Source organism: Chelonoidis abingdonii, chromosome 8 (genome assembly GCF_003597395.2).
Source record: "Chelonoidis abingdonii isolate Lonesome George chromosome 8, CheloAbing_2.0, whole genome shotgun sequence".
Classification (NCBI taxonomy): Eukaryota; Metazoa; Chordata; order Testudines; family Testudinidae; genus Chelonoidis; species Chelonoidis abingdonii.
The window spans coordinates 18,054,218-18,073,288 of record NC_133776.1 but is presented as its reverse complement, the minus strand read 5'-3'; the positions used below and the strand labels follow the sequence as shown (position 1 = coordinate 18,073,288).

Here is a 19,071-nt window from a genome sequence, read left to right as displayed (position 1 = left end):
AGTATTCCAGATGAGGTCTCACCAGTGCCTTGTATAACGGTACTAACACCTCCTTATCTTTGCTGGAAATACCTTGCCTGATGCATCCTAAAACTGCATTAGGTTTTTTAATGGCCATGTCACATTGGCGGCTCATAATCATCCTGTGATCAACCAATACTCCGAGGTATTTCTCTCTTGTATGCTGAGTCTTACACACTACTGGAACTTAATAAACAATAATATGCAGTATACAGTGATTCAGTTAAGAGCTGAAACCACATGCAGTAATTTCTACTTTGCAGCTTGATATCGGCTCGCCCACCAGTGAGAATAAACAGAGGGCTGACTAATACTTCTTGACTGGTGGACACTAATATATGTTCTATTTCCCCATTTCTCTGAGACAGCACATGTTTGGAAGGTACAATAAGTCTCAAAGCATCCATGCGACCTTGAAGAAGCTACTGGCTAGACTGACTGAAGAAGAGAATTGCCATTCCACTTGGAGTAAATGAGCTAGTTCTATGAAATCATATGTTCGGAAAACTAAGCTGCCACTGTCAAGTCGAAGTGAGCTTCCCAGAGATTTCAAATCAGAGTTTGCACTGTGCTACCATTACTACCTTTTGTCACCAGAAGACTTACATTCACTTTCTATTTTAGTCCACTGATATCTACAGATATTGCACTGGATTTCATTGTATTATAGGCAGGGTAGGTAGCAACTCTCTCTTTTAAAAGACTCCATTTTCAGATGCAGCAGCAGTGGAAGGATTAGAGTGAGCCATAAAGCCTGATGGTGAGAAATGGAGGAACTGGTAGCTGGCAGGTGGAGGAATAGGAGGTGGGGGGCAGAGCCTGGGAAACTGGAACTGACGGGGCAAGGAGACTGCAATGAGAAGGCCAGAAGGGTGTTGAGGTCTGGGGCTGGTGAGGCAAGAAACAGGAACAAGGAGCCAGGGTTACATGGGTGGGAAGTGGTGGGGAAGAGACAGGACTGGGGCAGGGACAGAAGGTATCAGGCTTGGAGGAGAATGGAGGAGAAAAGTCTGTGTCCACCAGAGAACGCACCCCTCCAGAACCTGGAATGGAACACAAGATTCCAAAGGCTCAACATTCCTCTGTTGCCATCTTTGAAACCCACCAGCAAAGTGTGTCGCATCTCCTCCCTCCCTCATCTCCTTCCAAACAGAGGAAAACAACCTCTTATTGCTGTCAGTTACTCAGTTAGCTCATATAGCAGAAGCCTATGCTGTAGATCTAAAGGTTCCAACAAAGTTGATGATCTATTCAGTTGTTAGTATGATTCCATATGGCGGAATTTCTGTGGGGGGATTTGTTTGTGCATTGGGTCGTTTCTTCTTTAAAAAAAAAAAAGGTAGAAAATTGTACACACAAAACTTCTCTCATTTTACCAATGGGCAACTGAGGCACAGAGATTAAGGTAAAAAGTGTCCACCAATTCTGGGTGCCCAGTTGAGATGTTTATGTAGAATGATACTGTTATAGGAGTGCTGTCAAATTTGATTCATTAATATTTGTTAAGCACTCAGAAATTGTATTGATTGGCATCATAGCAAAACTCATGAGAAAATTAGTAATTCTGCATTCAGAGCACGGTTTAAGTGGTGTGTGGTAAGTAAGGTCTACTGTCACACATTGAGCAATGTGGCTAAAACAATATATTGCATAGCTGCTCATTCAGTGTCCATCCAGGCAACCTTAATTCGATCACTTCCTAACCTTTTAGAATTTGACTATGCAACCTTAGCATTCTTTTAGCGTAGTATTTTGCACATAGTATGGATAGAGAAACCTCTCAACCACTGAGACAATCGTTGATAGTTTATTCTCCCTATGTCAAGTGTTCCTTATTGGTGCATACGTAGCCTGAATCATCAGGTCTACTCTTTCTCACACTCTGCAAGTGTATTTATTGAATCTCTGTGATGCTCTGAAGAGGCCCTGCCACATTTACTTTCTCTTGGTGTTCTTTGCCTACCAATGTGAATTATCTGCTTCTTCTAGCAAGTTTTTCCTGTAAACATTGAACTGCAATAATATATCATATATTTGTTTTGTAAAACTCTTTAGAAATATGGCAGGTCAGTCAATTGGATCATATGTCCCCAAATCTAAAGATAAGGAGATGGGAAAGGGATAATCTAAACTTTGTGGTATACAGAATTGCCTAACCCCTTAAAATCCACCTTATTTACAAATGCATCTCACATAGAACTGGGAAGTCTTTCCTCTTTTTAGTCTGTTCACCTTTTTCTTCACAGCTCCTTTTAATAACACTGGTTTATGTGAATTCACATTCATTAGCTCTCTAGTCTTGTGGTTTTGGATTATAGGCTCAGCTCCATTTCCCTGGGTAGCAATCTGTACAACAGTATCATAATCAGGGTACATACACCCCAAATTGTAGGGCATGCACAATAATGGGACTCGTGTGCAGATTTCCCCATTCACTGCTTTTCAGTTTTAACCTTTAATGGGACACAGGCTCCCAAGTATAATTTCAAATTGACTGTATAACTAAAAAGGGCACCAACTCAAACGTTTTCTCAGATACGGAGTTTCCAGAAGCCAAGAGCCAGAATTTGCTGTTTGCCAGACATGAGAACTGCTTTTTAAAAAAACACCTTTTTTCCATTTTTAGCTTGTCCAGGTGGATTTTTTGGACTTGACTGCCACCAGGTGTGTGAATGCAAGAATGCAGCTCACTGTGACCACATCATAGGAACGTGTCAGTGCCTCCCTGGATGGATGGGAGCCAAGTGTGACCAATGTACGTATAACAACAACGAGCCCAGCAAAGCTCTGACAAAGCTCACAAAAGCTCGTCTTTCTAACTCTAAAAATTGCTCCTGATTAGGTGTAGAAGAACCTAGTAAGTTAGATAGATCAGTCACACTTCTATCCACAGATGCCATAAATAGAAACAATTTTTTTGATTGGCATACAAATAACCTGTTATTTCCTTTTACTTCCATTGCAATACATCAAACATAAGTGTTTCACAGTATGTCCCATTTTGTTTTTGTTTTGTGTCCTGCAATATGTTAACCGAACTTTTCATTTCTATGAAGTGTTAAAGGGCAAAATGTTACTCCCCAGGCTTGTTTTGCTATTAGGGTGGAGTGAGGGTAGGTGGTTTTATAATTAATTCTTAGAAATGTCATTTGCAAAAAAGGTAAGTTCCTGGAATTTCACAAAGAGTAAGAATGAACTGTCCCACTTAACAAGGCAGGTTCTGAGGTGGTTGCTTTGTTTCTGTTTTGAATAGACATTATTGCTGGATCCTCTGATAAATCTGCCAGCAAATCTGATGGAAAGTCATTCTTTTCCTTATCTTCATAGCATCATTTGCAGGCATCACTGAGCCTTGTTGTTCGAAAAAATCAGTAAAGGTGTTTTCCAAATTAATTTTTTATTTAAGCTTTAATCCTTCAAACACTGAGGATGACTCCTGACCACAGTGACTTCAACAGAGCCAGGATCTCACCCTGAAAATACAGTATAATCATCCTCTGCAGACAGCACTGTGGCACTCAGAACAATTTACACTCATCCACAGAAGCATTGCATAATAATAGATTCTTATTATTTGTGGAGGCCTGTACAGGGCTCCTTTGACCCACAAATGAAATGTCATGATTCTCTCTCAGCTATTTAACACACTTATTTGACAAAACATTTTGTCACCCTCCTACAAACTCCAACCACTTTAATTACCAAACCCAACTGCAACTTTTCCAGACATGCACCCTAATTTGACCAACCCTGATTCCAGCCCAATCCCCATAGTGTCCTGCTGTCATGGGACATGCAACAACCAAACAATCCTGCTGCGTCTACCTCTGACTGTATCCCACCTCTTTCCTGCAATCCCTGTGCACACACAAGCTCACACATCCTCCCTTCTATCTAAAGATCCTCTCCCACAACCTCCTCCATCCCCTGACTCCAGGGACAATGTTGTAGAACGTTTCTGCTGTCCTCCCACCTACTTTCCAAACAATCCCTCAGTGCCACCACCCAGTCTTTTTTCCTTCTACAAACACCTGGACCAGCTGTTCCACCTTCGGTTTAATGTATTAAAATTCTTCATGTCAATGGTAATCTCTCTTGTTATCCTGTTTATAGGTTTATCAACTGGCTTTGTGAAATATAGTGCCATAGAAATATGTCTGTGCAGTTTGGGAGCAGAGGTGTTGCTGAGTGGGTGTGTTGCTTGTTTCTTGGTTGCAGTCCATTTACACTGCCCTTCAAAAGATCCACAAAGTTAGCAATCCGTCAGCTTCGCTCTTGACTGCTCTGTAAACGGTATTAAAAACTGGAAGCTTTGTTCCTACATATTTTATTAAATTCAATTAAGAAATGAGGCCCTTTGTCATAGGCCTCACATGTCCCCCTTCATCTTCCTAGCAAAGTCTACTGGGATTACATAAGAAAGCAACTATTTATTCTCTTGCACTGGAACCATTAAAGCTTTATGCTGCCCTTGATTTATCCCTTGTACTAGTTAAGACACCAAAGGCTTCAAGACTCCTTTTGCCTGAAAAAGGGTAAGGTCAAATAACAATGCACAGGGGTGACCTGTTTCTCCCTTAGCTAAACAATGCATCATCTAGTAATGTACTACGTGGATGACTTTGCAGGTTTGGCCAAAGGTTGCTAATATTAATAACAATAATAATAAACAATGTATGGAAGTGGCCTGTTTCCAGGTCATCTAACCCCAGATATGATTATATTTATATCAGGGCCGCTCTTGACAGCCTTAGTAATGGGAAAGAGGGCTAAGGTTTGGAGGAACCTAACTAAGACAGAAACAGAGTTGATCTAAGACTTAGCAGTATTAAGAGCTGCTGGCATAGGGAAGTCCCAGTGTGCAGATGCAAAAGCTTTCAGAATTACTGACAAGACAGGATGCAACCTATCTGAAGAGAACATGTAAACAATGAGGGTTAAAGAAATGAGTCTGACTTGTTCTTTCACTGTGCCAAGAGTAGTGGCCTGCATGACAGTTTGAAATCAAACACTAGCAACATTTACCAGCATCAATCATTTATTTCCAGAAGTTTAACTTGAGATGCCTAGTTCCCTGAGGAGTGAAGTGGCTGATTCAACTGAGGGATCTTTCAGGTTTCTTTCTAGAAGTTGCTAATATCGGTAACACAAGGGTTGATTAATCCTGCCTTCTGCCCATACACAGTGTGGTAGGGGGAAAGGCCATGAGAAGCTTCTGAGCCACACAGCTGTGCAGAAGCAGAATGGCAGGATCCCTCCTACAGCCCAGGACACTGAGTGCATGTCTGGTGAGTGCACCTGCACAGCTTCCACAAAGGATGTGGGATAGTTAGCTAGGCACGTCCAGTCCGCACTAGTGCACATGCTGCCATCAACAGCAAGCACTACACAGTGCTTTGGGCCAGAGGAGCAATAAGCAAATTGTTAAGCTATCCTGCTCTGAATCTACAAGCTGGCTTTTGCACTGGGTGTGCAGCCAGCTCCATTCTACCCCCAGGTACTGGTGAGATATTGTCCACCTGTAAATCTTTTTAAACAATGGCACTTATAGAAGAAGAAGAACGTTCTAAGATTTGGATCCATTGTACTGTTTGTCCTACTGCTCCAAACAGTATAATTCAAGCCTTGCAGAGTGTACTCTGACCCCTGCTCTGCTGGGGGCATTCACACATGCCTCTTTGCCTTTGTTCTGTGTTGTGTATTTGTGCTGGCATTTCCTGGAATCTGCTAGCTCTCACAGCTGGAGGAGCAGCATTTGTTTTCAAGTAATGAGATGTGCAGGAGGATGCTGAAAAATAATTCTGGCATCATGGGATTTTAATTGATTTTTACCTAGCCACCTAATGTAGTTTATAAACTATCTTTACACTCCTCATCAAAATAAGGGGAAGAAAAATTCAATTCACTCTGCTCCATCAGTAGAGAAACCTCAAGCATAGCTTGATGATTTCACTTGCTGTTTCAGTCTTCCAACATTGTAAATCCTCTGCTAAGTAGTCAGGGCAGGTGCAAGGATGTTTCTCACTCTAGGCAAAACCTCCATCTTGCCCCCTCCCACCCCAGCCCTGTAGCAGTTCTCTGCCCCCCCTTCTCCCTGAGGCGCCCCCCCCCAGCAGCTCCCCCCATCCCGGGGAGCTGTGTGGCAGCTCCCTGCCCCAACTCACCTCTGCTCCGCCTCCTCCCTGAGCACACTGTCGCCACTCCACTTCTCCCGCCTCCCAGGCTTGCGGCGCCAATCAGCTGTTTGGCACTGCAATCCTGGGAGGGAGAGAAGCAGAGCGGGGCGGTGTGCTTATAGGAGGAGGCGAAGCTGGGGCGGGAAGCGGTTAACCTACATACCACGCCCCCCCTTACTTGCTGCAGGTGGCTCTCCCCGCACCCACCTACCCCAGCTCCCTCTGCCTTAATGCCGACGACTACCGTGGCGGCCAAAGATCCAGCTGTCGCAGTCAGCACTGAAGGACCCGAAATGCCACCGCCCCCCCCCCAAATGCTAGTGCCCTAGGTAACCACCTAGGTTGTCTAATGGGTTTCACCGGCTGTGTAAGCAGTGTACCCCAAAGATGAACCAAGAAGGCCTGTATACTCCTAACAAGAGTCAGGAATGTTTAATTTTCCTCACCAAGAGTTCCTGCTTTTGTTTTGGATTTTCTAATTCACTAATAAATCGCATCAGTCTCCTAGTAGGCATAACAAGAGATTTGTATGCACATGATGTAAACTTCTGGTGAGATACACTCTCAGGGTTAATCAGGGGACCTAGTAACACCCTTTTATAGCATAATTCTGATTTGTATTGTGGACACCCAATTTAAGTCTCTCCCTATAATCAAAGTAAATCTCATTCAGATGGTCTGCGTCTTTAATTTGGTCATGCAGATAGGCCTCATCCAAAATACAGAGTTTAACAACGTTGTAACTGGGTCCCTGGACTTGGCTACGGTGGTGATACAGATGGGATCTAACTGATTTAAAAATATATATGTTGAAAAGGAACTACAAGTGAAATGTCATCCATGTAAATCACACTGGGACACTGAAAAGCCTCAAACAAGAAGCTGCAGCTTATGAATAGGCCAAATGCGTCACCCACATTCACAACTGAAGTGAGGAAAATTCCATTCTTCCTTTCTCTCTCTCACTGATGAGTCTCTCATGCAATACTACATCTTGATCCCCAAAAGGGCTAGGGATTTTGATGAAAGGTCGAAGTGTGGGCCCAGTTCTATGAGGTGTTATGTGCCAAAGTTAATGGGAGGAAGGGTCACATGGCATTTCACAGGATCAGACCCTTTTATTTTCTCTTAGAAAGAATGCCGATGGTGTTTGTTATCTCTGGGAAAACAAGTATGACAGCATAGAATTAAAGCCTCCAGTAAGACAGACAACAACTATCTTATTCTTTTAACTTGGCCATCTATAAGGACATTCCTGCTTTTCTTCCTTAAAATTCCTTTAGTGATACTCTAGAAAGCAAAGTGACAACATACTCTATTTACTGCCATTTAAAGGGAGAGAGAGCCATGACAATGAAGAAATCTTGTAATGCCATTTTGTCCATGGGAGGCAACACCGGTAGAGGACAAAATGGAGCTGAAGCATGGATACAGGGTTAAGTTTTCACCTGAGAGCCAGCTGCTTACCCAATGTGATAAAGTTATCACTGCTTTCTGAGCAAAGAATAAGGGTTTGGGTGAGCTAAAGCATCGAACTGTGAAAAATGAACAATGAAAACAATGAAGTTGTCAGTTCTCTTACCAGGCTGCAAATAAATAACCAGCCTGTCAAGCTGGCTGTTCTGCTGGACCATTAGTTTAAGACAAAGACATTCCAAGGTACAGGAGGATGACAGATGATATATCACCCAAGTGATTCGAGTCTTTGATAAAAATCTGTTCAGAATGCGTTGAGACGTATTTTTAAGCCCACATTGTTTAGTGTCAGGTCTGGTTAATATATGAACTTATGCATTGGTATGATATGAACAGTGTTTCATAAGAAGCCAATTTCTCACTGATTTCCCTTGAATTGGGTTATGTCAGAATTTTGCTTTGTATGATGCCTCCTTTGATGTGTTGTAATTGCACTTTATGCTCCTCTCTTTGCAGCCTGCCAAGGTGACAGTTATGGGGAAGGCTGCAGTCATGCTTGTAATTGTCACAATGGAGCGCGCTGTGATCATGTAACCGGGATGTGTATTTGCGCAGCAGGATGGAGAGGAGCTACCTGCCAGCAAGGTGCAGTGAGACCTTACCGGTAACTTCTGTTGCAAGAAGATGACAGAAGGGGAAAACAAAACTTCTTACTCGGGGATTTTTATTAGTATCTCAGTTGCCAGCTTTGTACTTTATCAAATGGCTTTTGAGCAAAAGAAGATAAATTATTGAATAAGATTGGTCTTTGGTACAGGCTTTACTGTATGGTAATTAAACATATGTACAAATGGGCCACACAGTCTGTAAAAAATAATGTTGGCTATTTGAGGGACAGAACCATTTTAAGTTCAGGTTGTCCTATATCTACTAATATTTATTAAGTGTGTGGGCAGCTAGGAGAAGTGTGCACATACATGATACAGGGTTATTATTACTAGTTATTATTACAGTGTTACAGTGTTATTATTATTATCATAGTATTTAGGCCTGGACCAGGACCCCATTGTCTAAGGTACCATACAAGCACAAAACAGTAGATGCTGAAACCAGGAGTACAAAGTGAAGGGTACAGTAGAGAGTTCCAGGGAATAGCTGATTTGGCTAAGAGGGATAAAATGTCCCAGAATGTAGTAAGACAGAAAGCCTGCCATCTTTGAAAATTAAAATGAAATAAAAAAAAATCCAGGCAGCATCAAATGTTTATCCAATTTACCCCCTTTGGACCTATTTCAGTTTAAAAACGGACGGTTTGGATTGTCTAAATAAGTGATCCAGAACCAGCAATGTAGCCTGTGCTCTCATCCCAATGTAGCAGTTATCTTCCTACAAATCGCTAGTTTGTGATTGCTCCTTACACAATAAGCTAAATCTAGGATTGAATGTCCTCACTGAGAGCTTTGCCATTCACTTTGCAATTGCTATTTGAACAAACCTGCAGCAAAATGGTAGCTATTTGTATTTTAGGGAAGTCTGAAAGCACCGTTTAAAATCTAAGGACAAAAGGACTTTCCATGTGCTTATGATTTCCATGGGAGAGGGGAATATAAACACACAAGTCTTTCCCTCATACCGATGGGTACAATATTGGCTGAAATGTGAAGTTTCTCTTAAGGAAATAGCCTCAAATACTAGAGGGTTTTTGGTTGTTTTTGTTTTGTTTTAATTAACTGTAAATCAACCGCTTTTTCAGTCAGAAGGACCCTATATCAAACTACATATTTTCAGACACAAATGGTTCCTTTCTATTACGGTGCATTGTGGATTCTTCTGTGTGTTTGGTTTCTGTGATAATTTGATCATCTGGGCAAGGCAGGGGGAGGGAAGGGACTGTTGGATAAGTGTCCTCCTCTAGTCACTGGTCCATTTGGTGACCTAGAACCTACTACTGCTAGCAATTTATGGAGTTATCACTTGAGCACTTAAAGCACAAGACTCTGCCCTTTCAGCTAAATTTCCCAAGCTCTAGTTCCAGTACCCATAGTGAGGAATTCATTATATGTACTTCTTTAAATTAAAAATAGGCAAGTTATAGAATATCATCAGCCTGCTGTGGATAGAAAGATGTAATAGTTATAAAATTGTGTATCGTGCAAAATAACCATTAAAAAGTGGAACCAGTCCATAACCTACTAATTATTGAGAAAGCTGTGAAGAATCAAACTCTTGCTATCATAGGTGAGGATGGGAAAAACTAGATATCATTGTTTTGGGATACAATTAAGCATTTTCTTCACTTATCATTAAACAAATTTCATTGTAAAACCTTTGATTGCTGTCCTCAAAATGGCCTGTGGCTAAGAGGCTAAATTAGTAAACTTCAGCTATTATGAAATTTTAACTGTTGCAGCCCACTGTGTTCTGAAGTGGCCTGATTCTGCTCCCAAACCAGTTTTACATTAATGTAATTCCATTGGTTACAATAGAGTTACTCTTGATTTACTCCAATGTAAATCAGAGTGGAGTCAGGCTGTGTAGGTCAAATCCAAACCTGACTTACATCACTTGCACGATCAGTCAGATTGGTGTAAAACAAGGTAGAGTTAGGTTCTATGTAATTAACTTGCGTTATCCTTCTTAGAATCTATTGCTTTCCTGTACCGTAAATAGTTTGCCTACTTTAGGTTGTTAGCTGTTTTGTATTCTGAATGTTGCACAAAATTCCTAATTGAATTGACATTTACAGTTTACATTGTAGGGGAAGGATTATAGGGTATTATAACTGTCAACATTAGTAAAATTTCTGTACAGATATAGTTCATACAGACATGGCTTCTTATTCTTGTAGTTTGTGTGCATTTTTAGTAAGAGTTCCCTGCTGGTGAGGAGGATGAAAGTCTCAGGGAAGGAGGACATCCAATTGGAGCAGAGGGAAATGACCCCGTAGTTGGGACCCTCCTTCCAGATGATGTTGTAGTATCCTCTCGCACTGAGGATATCTCTCCAGGGGAGGGAATTCCAGTTATTAGGAAGAGACAGATAATAGTTATGGGTGATTCTGTCATTAAAAACATAGATAACTGGGTTTGTATTGACTTGTCTGCCTGATGTGAAGGTTGCGGATCTCTCAAGACATCTAGATAGACTTATGTGTAGTGCTGGGGAGGAGCCAGTATTCGTGGTACATGTATGTACCAATGACCTAGGGAAGGATTGAAGAGAGGTCCTGGAGGCCAAATTAGGCAGCTAGGTCGAAGATTGAAGTCCAGGACCTCCATGGTAGCATTCTCTGAAATGCTTCCAGTTCCAGGCACAGGGCCAGTTAAACAGGCAGAACTGCACGGTCACAATGCGTGGATGAGTGTAAGGAGGAGGGGTTTAGATTTATTAAGAACTGGGGAACCCTTTGAGAAAGGAGGAGCCTATACAGGAAGGAGGCTCCACCTAAACCAAAATGGAACTAGATTGCTGGCACTTAAAATTTAAAAGGTCATAGAGCAGTGGGAAAGCCGACAGGTCTGGAGGAGCATGTGGTTCGGACAGAAGCATCCCTTAGGGGAGGATCTATAAATAGAGATTCTCTATGTCCTAGTAAGGAGAGGATGGAAGATAATAAAATACATGTAGGACCTGATTAGAAACAGTCAAATGAAAAAAAGTCCCATTCAGTTACATCATGTAATGGTAGACAGCTAAAAAGTGACAAGTTTTTAAAGTGCTTATATGCCGGCGCTAGAAGTCTAAATAATAAGATGGGTGAACTAGAGTGCCTAGTATTAAATGAAGATATAGATATAATAGGCATTACAGAAACTTGGAAGAATGAGGATAATCAATGGGACACAGTATACCAATATCAAAGGACAAAACAGGTCCTGCTTGTGGGGGAGTGGCATTATATGTGAAAGAAAGCGTAAAATCAAATGAAGTAAAAATCTTATGAACCAAACTGTACATGGAATCTCTATGAATAGTAGTTCCATGTATGAATAATAAGAATATAGCAGTAGGGATATATTACTGACTACCAGACCAGGATGGTGATAGTGACTGTGAAATGTTCAGAGAGATTAGAGAGACTATTAAAATAAAAACCTCAGTAATAATGGGGAAATTCAACTGTCCCCATATTGACTGGGTACATGTCACCTCAGGATGGGAAGCAGAGATAGTTTCTTGGCGCCTTAAATGACTGCGTTTTGGAGCCACTACTCCTGGAACCCACAAGGGGAGAGGCAATTCATGATTTAGTCCTAAGTGGAGCACAGGATCTGGTCCAAGAGGTGAATGTAGCTGGACTACTTGGTAATAGTGACCATAATACAATTCAGTGTAACATCTCTGTAACAGCACAGCAGCCCAACACTGTGGCATTTAATTTCAGAAAGGGGAACTACACAAAAATGAGGAGGCTAGTTAAACAGAAATTAAAAGGTACAGCACCAAAAGTGAAATCCCTGCAAGCTGCATGGAAACTTTTTAAAGATGCCATAACAGAGGCTCAACTTAAATGTATACCCCAAATTAAAAAACATAGTAAGAGAACGAACAAAGAGCCACCATGTCTAAACAACAAAGTAAAAGAAGCAGTGTGAGGCAAAAAGATTTCTTTTAAAAAGTGGAAGTTAAATCCTAGTGAGGAAAATAGAAAGGAGCATTAACTCTGGCAAATGAAGTATAAAAATATAATTAGGAAGGCCAAAAAAGAAATTTGAAGAACAGCTAGCCAAAGACTCAAAAAGTAATAGCAAAAAAAATTTTAAGTACGTCAGAAGCAGGAAGCCACATAGATGAACATAATGTGTTAGGGAAAAGTCAACATAGTTTTTGTAAAGGGAAATCATGCCTCACCCGTATATATATTTAGTACTTAGGTTTTCAGAAAGCCTTTGACAAGGTCCCTCACCAAAGGCTCTTAAGCAAAATAAGCTGAGAAGATCTTCTCATGGATTGGTGACTGGTTAAAAGACAGGAAACAAAAGGTAGGAATAAATGGTCAGTTTTCAGAATGAAGAAAGGTAAATAGTGGTGTCCCGTAGGGGTCTGTACTGGGCCCAGTCCTGTTCAGCATATTCATAAATGATCTGGAAAAAGGGGTAAACAGTGAGGTGGCAAAATTTGCAGATGTTACAAAACTACTCAAGATAGTTAAGTCCCAAGCAGATTGTGAAGAGCTACAAAAGGATCTCTCAAAACTGGGTGACTGGGCAACAAAATGGCAGATGAAGTCAATGTTGATAAATGCAAAGTAATGCACATTGGAAAGCATCATCCCCATTGTACATATAAAATGATGGGGTCTAAACACTTGCATTAAATGTCAAAGCTTCCTTGTGAAATAACCTGTATCAAATGGAACTCTTTACCAGAGGATGTTGTGAAGGCCAAGACTATAACAGGGTTCAAAAAAGAACTAGATAAATTCATGGAGGCTAGGTCCATCAACGGCTATTAGCCAGGATGGGCAGGGATGGTGTCTCTAGCCTCTATTTGCCAGAAGCTAGGAATGGGCAACAGGAAATGGATCACTTAATGATTACTGTTCTGTTCATTCCCTCTGGGGCACCTGGCATTGGCCACTATTGGAAGATAGGATACTGGGCTAGATGGACTTTTGGTCTGACCCAATATGGCAATTCTTACGTTCTTATGTTAAATTTTATTTACAGCCTGTCCTTCTGGTTTATATGGCATGAACTGTTTGCAGCACTGCATCTGTCGCAATCAGGCTGTGTGTGATCATGTAACTGGACAATGCATTTGTCCCAAAGGCTGGACTGGTATAGCCTGTGAACTTGGTGAGTTCCATCATGTTCTCCATTTGCTTTGGCTGGACCTTTCATTCATTTATAATTCTGATAAAATTCTGCCCTGATTGATTTCAGAGTGTGAGGATGGGAAGTATGGAGAGAGCTGTGAGGAGAACTGTAGCTGTGGCAATGGTGGAATTTGTGACCGACATTCAGGGAAGTGCAACTGCCATCCAGGATGGATCGGGGACCAGTGCAATGTTGGTAGGAAGGCTAATTTCTTTTATTTGACTGATTGTAAAGCTCAATTCTGTAATAAGCATCTTATTAATTAATGTTTCCTGTATTTTTATTAATCATTCTATAGCTGCGGCTGTCCATTTCAACTCCCAAGGGTCTCTCTTTCACTTCCATTGACTCCTCTGTCTGGAACTCCCTCCACAACATTGAGTCACTTTCTATCCTTCAATTTGATCTTAATACTTTTCATTCTGCAGAGCACTAGAGCTAGCTAGTGGTTAGAAAGGAAGGCTGGTGCAGTGGTTAGGGTGCTAGCTAGGGATTGGGAGAGCTGGGTTCAATTCTCTATATGACCGTGGGCAAGTCACTTAATCTCTCTGCTCAAAAAAGAATGGGGCACTTCCCTATTTCACAGGGGTGATATGATGAGAAATATATTAAAGCCTGTGAGGTGCTCAGATACTATAATAATGGGGGCCATATAAGTGCCTTAGAAACACAGAATTTAGGACTAAGTGTCCAGAAATTTGAGCTCTATTTCAAGTTCTGCCATCCACTTGCTTTATGATCTTGGACAAGTCACAATTGGACTGTTTTTTTCTATAAGTGCTGAGAATCCCCAAGTTTCATTTGTTAGTGGGAGTCAGGAATCTTTGAAATTCTGACTTTTCACTTCCTCACATGGGCAGCAAGTTCTATGGGCATGTGGTGGCTGGGCACCAGGAATATTCCTGGCCCAGGGCCTGGCTCCAGCAATGTCTGAGGCCGGGTCTCTCTCTCGGCCCCACCTTCCCCCCCCCCCGAGCGTCCCCACCTCCGCATCCCCCAGGCCATTTAAAACAGCCCAGGGTCCCCACTCATCAATGGCAGCGCAGCTGAGCTGAGAGGCTTCCTGCCTGCTCCATGTGGGTTCCCCACCCCCGCAGCCCCTGGGCGGGGTGGGTCTGTGTCTCACCCCAAGTGTCCCTTTGGCCAATAAGAAGCTGAGCGGGCAATGCCTGGGGGTAGCAGCACATGGAGACTCCCAGCCCACACCCCAATCCCCTGCCCCAGCCCAAGGCCTGCACCCAGACCTCCTTCCCTCACCCAAACTCCCTCCCAGAGCCTTAGGTAGGTGTGGGGCAGAGATTTTGGGGGGGGGTTGCGGGGAGGGGGTTCTGGGCACCACCAACATTTCTATAAACCTGCCACCCCTGCTTTCTCATGCCTCAGTTTCCCATTAGCAACCTTGTAAAGTCCTTGAGATGATAGGCACAACTTACTATCATTATTAACACAGTATGTTGTTGTTCAGTGTGTAGTGTATTGCTATTATTATACAATCCATTGTGATCTCTAGGATTCCAGATTACTGCCATTTTACAAACTTTCCTGTGCATAGTCATTAGCATTCAGGACTGAATATAACAATTTTAAATATGCTAAATATACTCTCTTCAAATTATAAATTCAGTGCCTGTATCATCTATTCATCATCCCAAGCTGTCCAAGAAGATAAATTTTGGTTTATTTGTCAATGGCTGATGGCTTTCACATCAGCTTTCTGTAGACCAGAAGGAACCATTATTCTGCTTATCTAATTTTCCTCTCAGCCTGTCCCTCTGGATTCTTTGGAAAGCAGTGTGAGGAACGGTGTGACTGTGAGCACAGCTCTTCCTGCCACCATCAGAGTGGAGTGTGTCACTGTGAAAAAGGATGGCGAGGAAAACGATGCGACAAACGTGAGTTGCTGCTGAGAGTACAGCCAAGAAATCTACCTAGTACTGTGTCTTCTCCATTAAGACCCTGATCCTGCAATAACATCATTAAGCCCTGGCATGATCTCACTGAAATCAATGGGAGTTGAGGGCACTCAGCGCTTCCCAGAATTAAGCCTTAAGAAGTACTTTTTGGTAGGCTGTGGTAGTTTTCTCCTTCTCCACAGGTCAAACTGGAGTTGCCCATTGGTAGATTGTCTTCATGATGATGATCTACGTTGGTCCCTTCGGTTTTTTTCATGTCAATTGCTGTCAGTCTCTAGGCCTTTCAGACCTGTATATTTCATGACACATGCAGTTTTTCATTAAAATAAAAATAAATGTTTAAATGTCACATTGAATAATTGCTGTAGTGTCCCCAGAAAAGACAAAATGACAAAATTCTGACACAAGGTGCTATAAAGCCCAAGATTTTATCTTGCAAAAGCAAGAAGTATTGAAAATATAATTAAGACTCGAATTGGTGACTTTATATTTTTACTTGTAGTTCTTGATGACAACATCACATGAAGTTTACTTCTGTGCAGCATAATAAGGTACACATTAAAGGGAACGATCATGGGTGAAATCCTGGCCCCCTTGAAGTCAATGGGATTCTTGTCGTTGATTTCAAATGGCCAGGATTTCATTGATTGTGGCTTGGAATTCATCTCCTACCTCTGGAACTAATGTAACATTTGAACAACAGAAATAAACAGGCATTACTGTTCTCCCAGGGAGGTAGTCTTCTTGGAAGCATCACTATTCTTCATATATATTTGCTGGATAGAGCATGAAATCATGGATTTTCATTGCAGTCAAGGGCCGAACGTGGCCTTTAGATTCTAAGCCCTTCTGCAATCTGTTCTAATGAAAATTGGTCTGGTTATTCCAGCTTGCTTGCCTGGCTACTATGGCAATTACTGCACCAAGCGTTGCAACTGCCCTTCGGGTACCCCTTGTTACCATGTGAATGGAGAGTGTGGCTGTCCTCAAGGATTCACTGGCTATGGCTGTGAAAAAAGTAAGTTGTTATAAAAGCATATGACTAATTGCCCCTTGAAAAAAACCTACAGGGGATTGATTCATTTATTAAATAACTGAACAGCTGATTAAATCAACCTCTGAAGGAGTAAGGACTGCTAGAACACTGCATTAATAAAAGTGGACTAGAGCTTGAAAGCTGAATATAGATTTTCTGCTTGCAGATTGCAAGAGCAAGCAAGGAGACAAAATTCGGCAAAACTGGCACAGGGAAGTGTCCAGTCCACTTTAGGATTCGGTCCCTCCAGGGGGCACGCAGTATGCCCACATCTGCCTTCCACTGGTATTCTGTGGGAGAACAGCTTCTGTTCTTGGCTGCTGGAGCACCAGAAGATTATATTTTTATTATAATCATTATTTATTATTGTCAGTGGCAAGAACCACATCCATTCTGGGGTTATCTTTAAAGACAAACTGGATTTACTTTGTGCTCCAAGGTCTATGATTCTTATTTTGCTTTTCCTTAATGCAAAATTTCAGAAACCTGTTGTATGAGCATAATTTTTACCATTAAAAATATCTGATTATTGAAATTTTAATCAGCTCTCGATCTGATCTGTAAGACTGTAAGCTTTTGGGGCAGGGACTGCCTGTTTCTTGTGTGTGTATACAGTGTGTGGCACAATGGGATGTTAACCCCAATCAGTGGCGCTGGGTGCTAAGTAATAAAAATAATGATAAATAACTATAACAACCACCACAGCTTTATTCAAGTTGCTTTTGCTGTACCAATTTATATCACCTGAGAATCTGGCCTGAGATTTCTACGATGGTGCTCAGACAGTGTGGTGCGCACCAGTATAAAGAACCTAGATCTAAAGAGTCAGAAAAATGCAGGCAGCATGGCTGACAAGTGACAAAATGCAACATGTACAAACGTGTGTGCTAAAGCAACCTTGAAAGTTTAAACTATTTACACAAGGGGAAATGTCTTTATCCATACACGTGGTCCCTCATGAATTATACTGTTATTTTAGTCGATTTTACCTGACATCACACTATGATTTTCTTTAGTGACAAGAAAATTGCAGCTGGCCCTTGGCAGTTGGGCATAAATTGACTGAACAAAACAAAATCAAACAGTGAAGTAATCCCCAAGTAAATTTAATAAAACTAGAGTCCCAGAGGGCAGCATACTTCTGTAGGCAGTGGTTTTATTTAATAAATTTTAGCCTGCCCTTTGTTTGAGTGCTATATTTACCAAGACAAATTTAATTCATTGGTTTACATTTCCTCTTCCCTCAGCTTGTCCACCAGGCACATATGGTAAGAACTGTAACCAACTATGTCAGTGCTCTGAAGAGAATGAGGAATGTCACCCAGCGACAGGCAAATGCACCTGCCGACCAGGTTATTATGGAATCCACTGTGACCTGGGTATGTATAATTCTTGCTTTATTCCAATTTTTTTTTAAAGTAGGTGATGGGATACCTAATCCTTTGAGGCCAGATTCTGACACCCCTACTCATATTTAGTAATACCTGCAGCCTGGAAAGTATAAAGTCCTTCTCACTGAGAGTAAGAGTCAAATTTGACCCTTAATTATTGTAATTTTTTTTTTTTGCTGGGACTTTGAGTTTTTTCTAGAGACAAATGTTTCACAATTTTCTGAAGTCATTTTTATTCCAGACCCCTCTGTGAAATGTGACATGAACACACATCCACCTCTAACCTCCAGCAACACATATGTATTGTGTAGCTCTCGCCTCTCAAAATACCAAAGCCAGAGTGCTTCCCGAAAGCTCTGAGTGCTAAACTAAGAACAAATGGTTATTATAAAACAGGCTGCAATTGGCAATAAATCTAAAGTGATTCATAAAGTCAGTTAAGTTGCACAGCCTTCTGAGGAACAATCAAACAGATTATTATGGACTGGAAAAGGGTGACTAGTTTAAAAGACAAAATGCCAATTCGCTGAGCATTCCATCATAAAAATATATATTCCCAGACCCACATGTCTCAGACTGATATTTTAGACAACGGTAAAGTAGCTTGTGGAGGAATGTGATGACTGATGGGAAACATGCACTGAAGTGACTAAAAAGGAGACAGTTAATCACTTTTTAGTCTCAGCTTTAATTTTGTTTTTACTCTTCATGGTGTGTAATGCCCTCTTATAAAAAGGAAAATAAAGCATCTCCCCTCTTCAAGCTCAGGTCTTTCTCTCTTTGGAAAACTTTTTTTTCTCTTTCTCTCTGTTTTTTCAGAATCCTGCATGGCTCCTTTTGGTTTACTTCCCTTTTTGGCAGCAGTTTCAGTGCTGATGTCAGCAGCCATGTGTGCAAATCCAGGAACAGTTAAACACTGTGCTTCGCTACTAGAGTAGAAACAGATTAGGGGAGCTCATACTATCATCATGTTATCACCGGTTATATTTTAAAAGAATTAGAAATGGTGTGTCTGATTCTCCCCCTATTTACATCAGTTGTACACCAGTGTAACTCCACTGTCTTCTGATTCAAACCAGTGTAAATGAGATCAGCCTCAGGCCCTTGAAATCTAAAGTACATCTCCCACCAGATTAATAAATGTTCAGATAAAGTAACATTCTGGGCCATAGTTACTTGCTCGTGTCTTTTTAAATATATTGATATATAGCATAATACGCAAAATCATAGTATCTTAGCTTTTATTAGCCATTATATAGATGCACAAGGACCAAACATAGGCAAACTCCCATTAATTTC

The 19,071-nt window shown here is 41.4% G+C and overlaps 1 protein-coding gene across 1 annotated transcript in view; it reads left to right on the top strand.

Annotated features, from left to right (window-relative positions):
• Positions 1–19,071, top strand: part of LOC116822707 (uncharacterized) — a 281,004-nt gene that overhangs the window by 245,372 nt on the left and 16,561 nt on the right. The window contains exons 22-28 of the mRNA XM_075068405.1: positions 2,648–2,776; positions 8,130–8,258; positions 13,283–13,411; positions 13,499–13,627; positions 15,196–15,324; positions 16,235–16,363; positions 17,629–17,760. Of these exons, the coding sequence (XP_074924506.1) occupies positions 2,648–2,776; positions 8,130–8,258; positions 13,283–13,411; positions 13,499–13,627; positions 15,196–15,324; positions 16,235–16,363; positions 17,629–17,760 (906 nt within the window). The remainder of the gene's footprint in view (positions 1–2,647; positions 2,777–8,129; positions 8,259–13,282; positions 13,412–13,498; positions 13,628–15,195; positions 15,325–16,234; positions 16,364–17,628; positions 17,761–19,071) is intronic.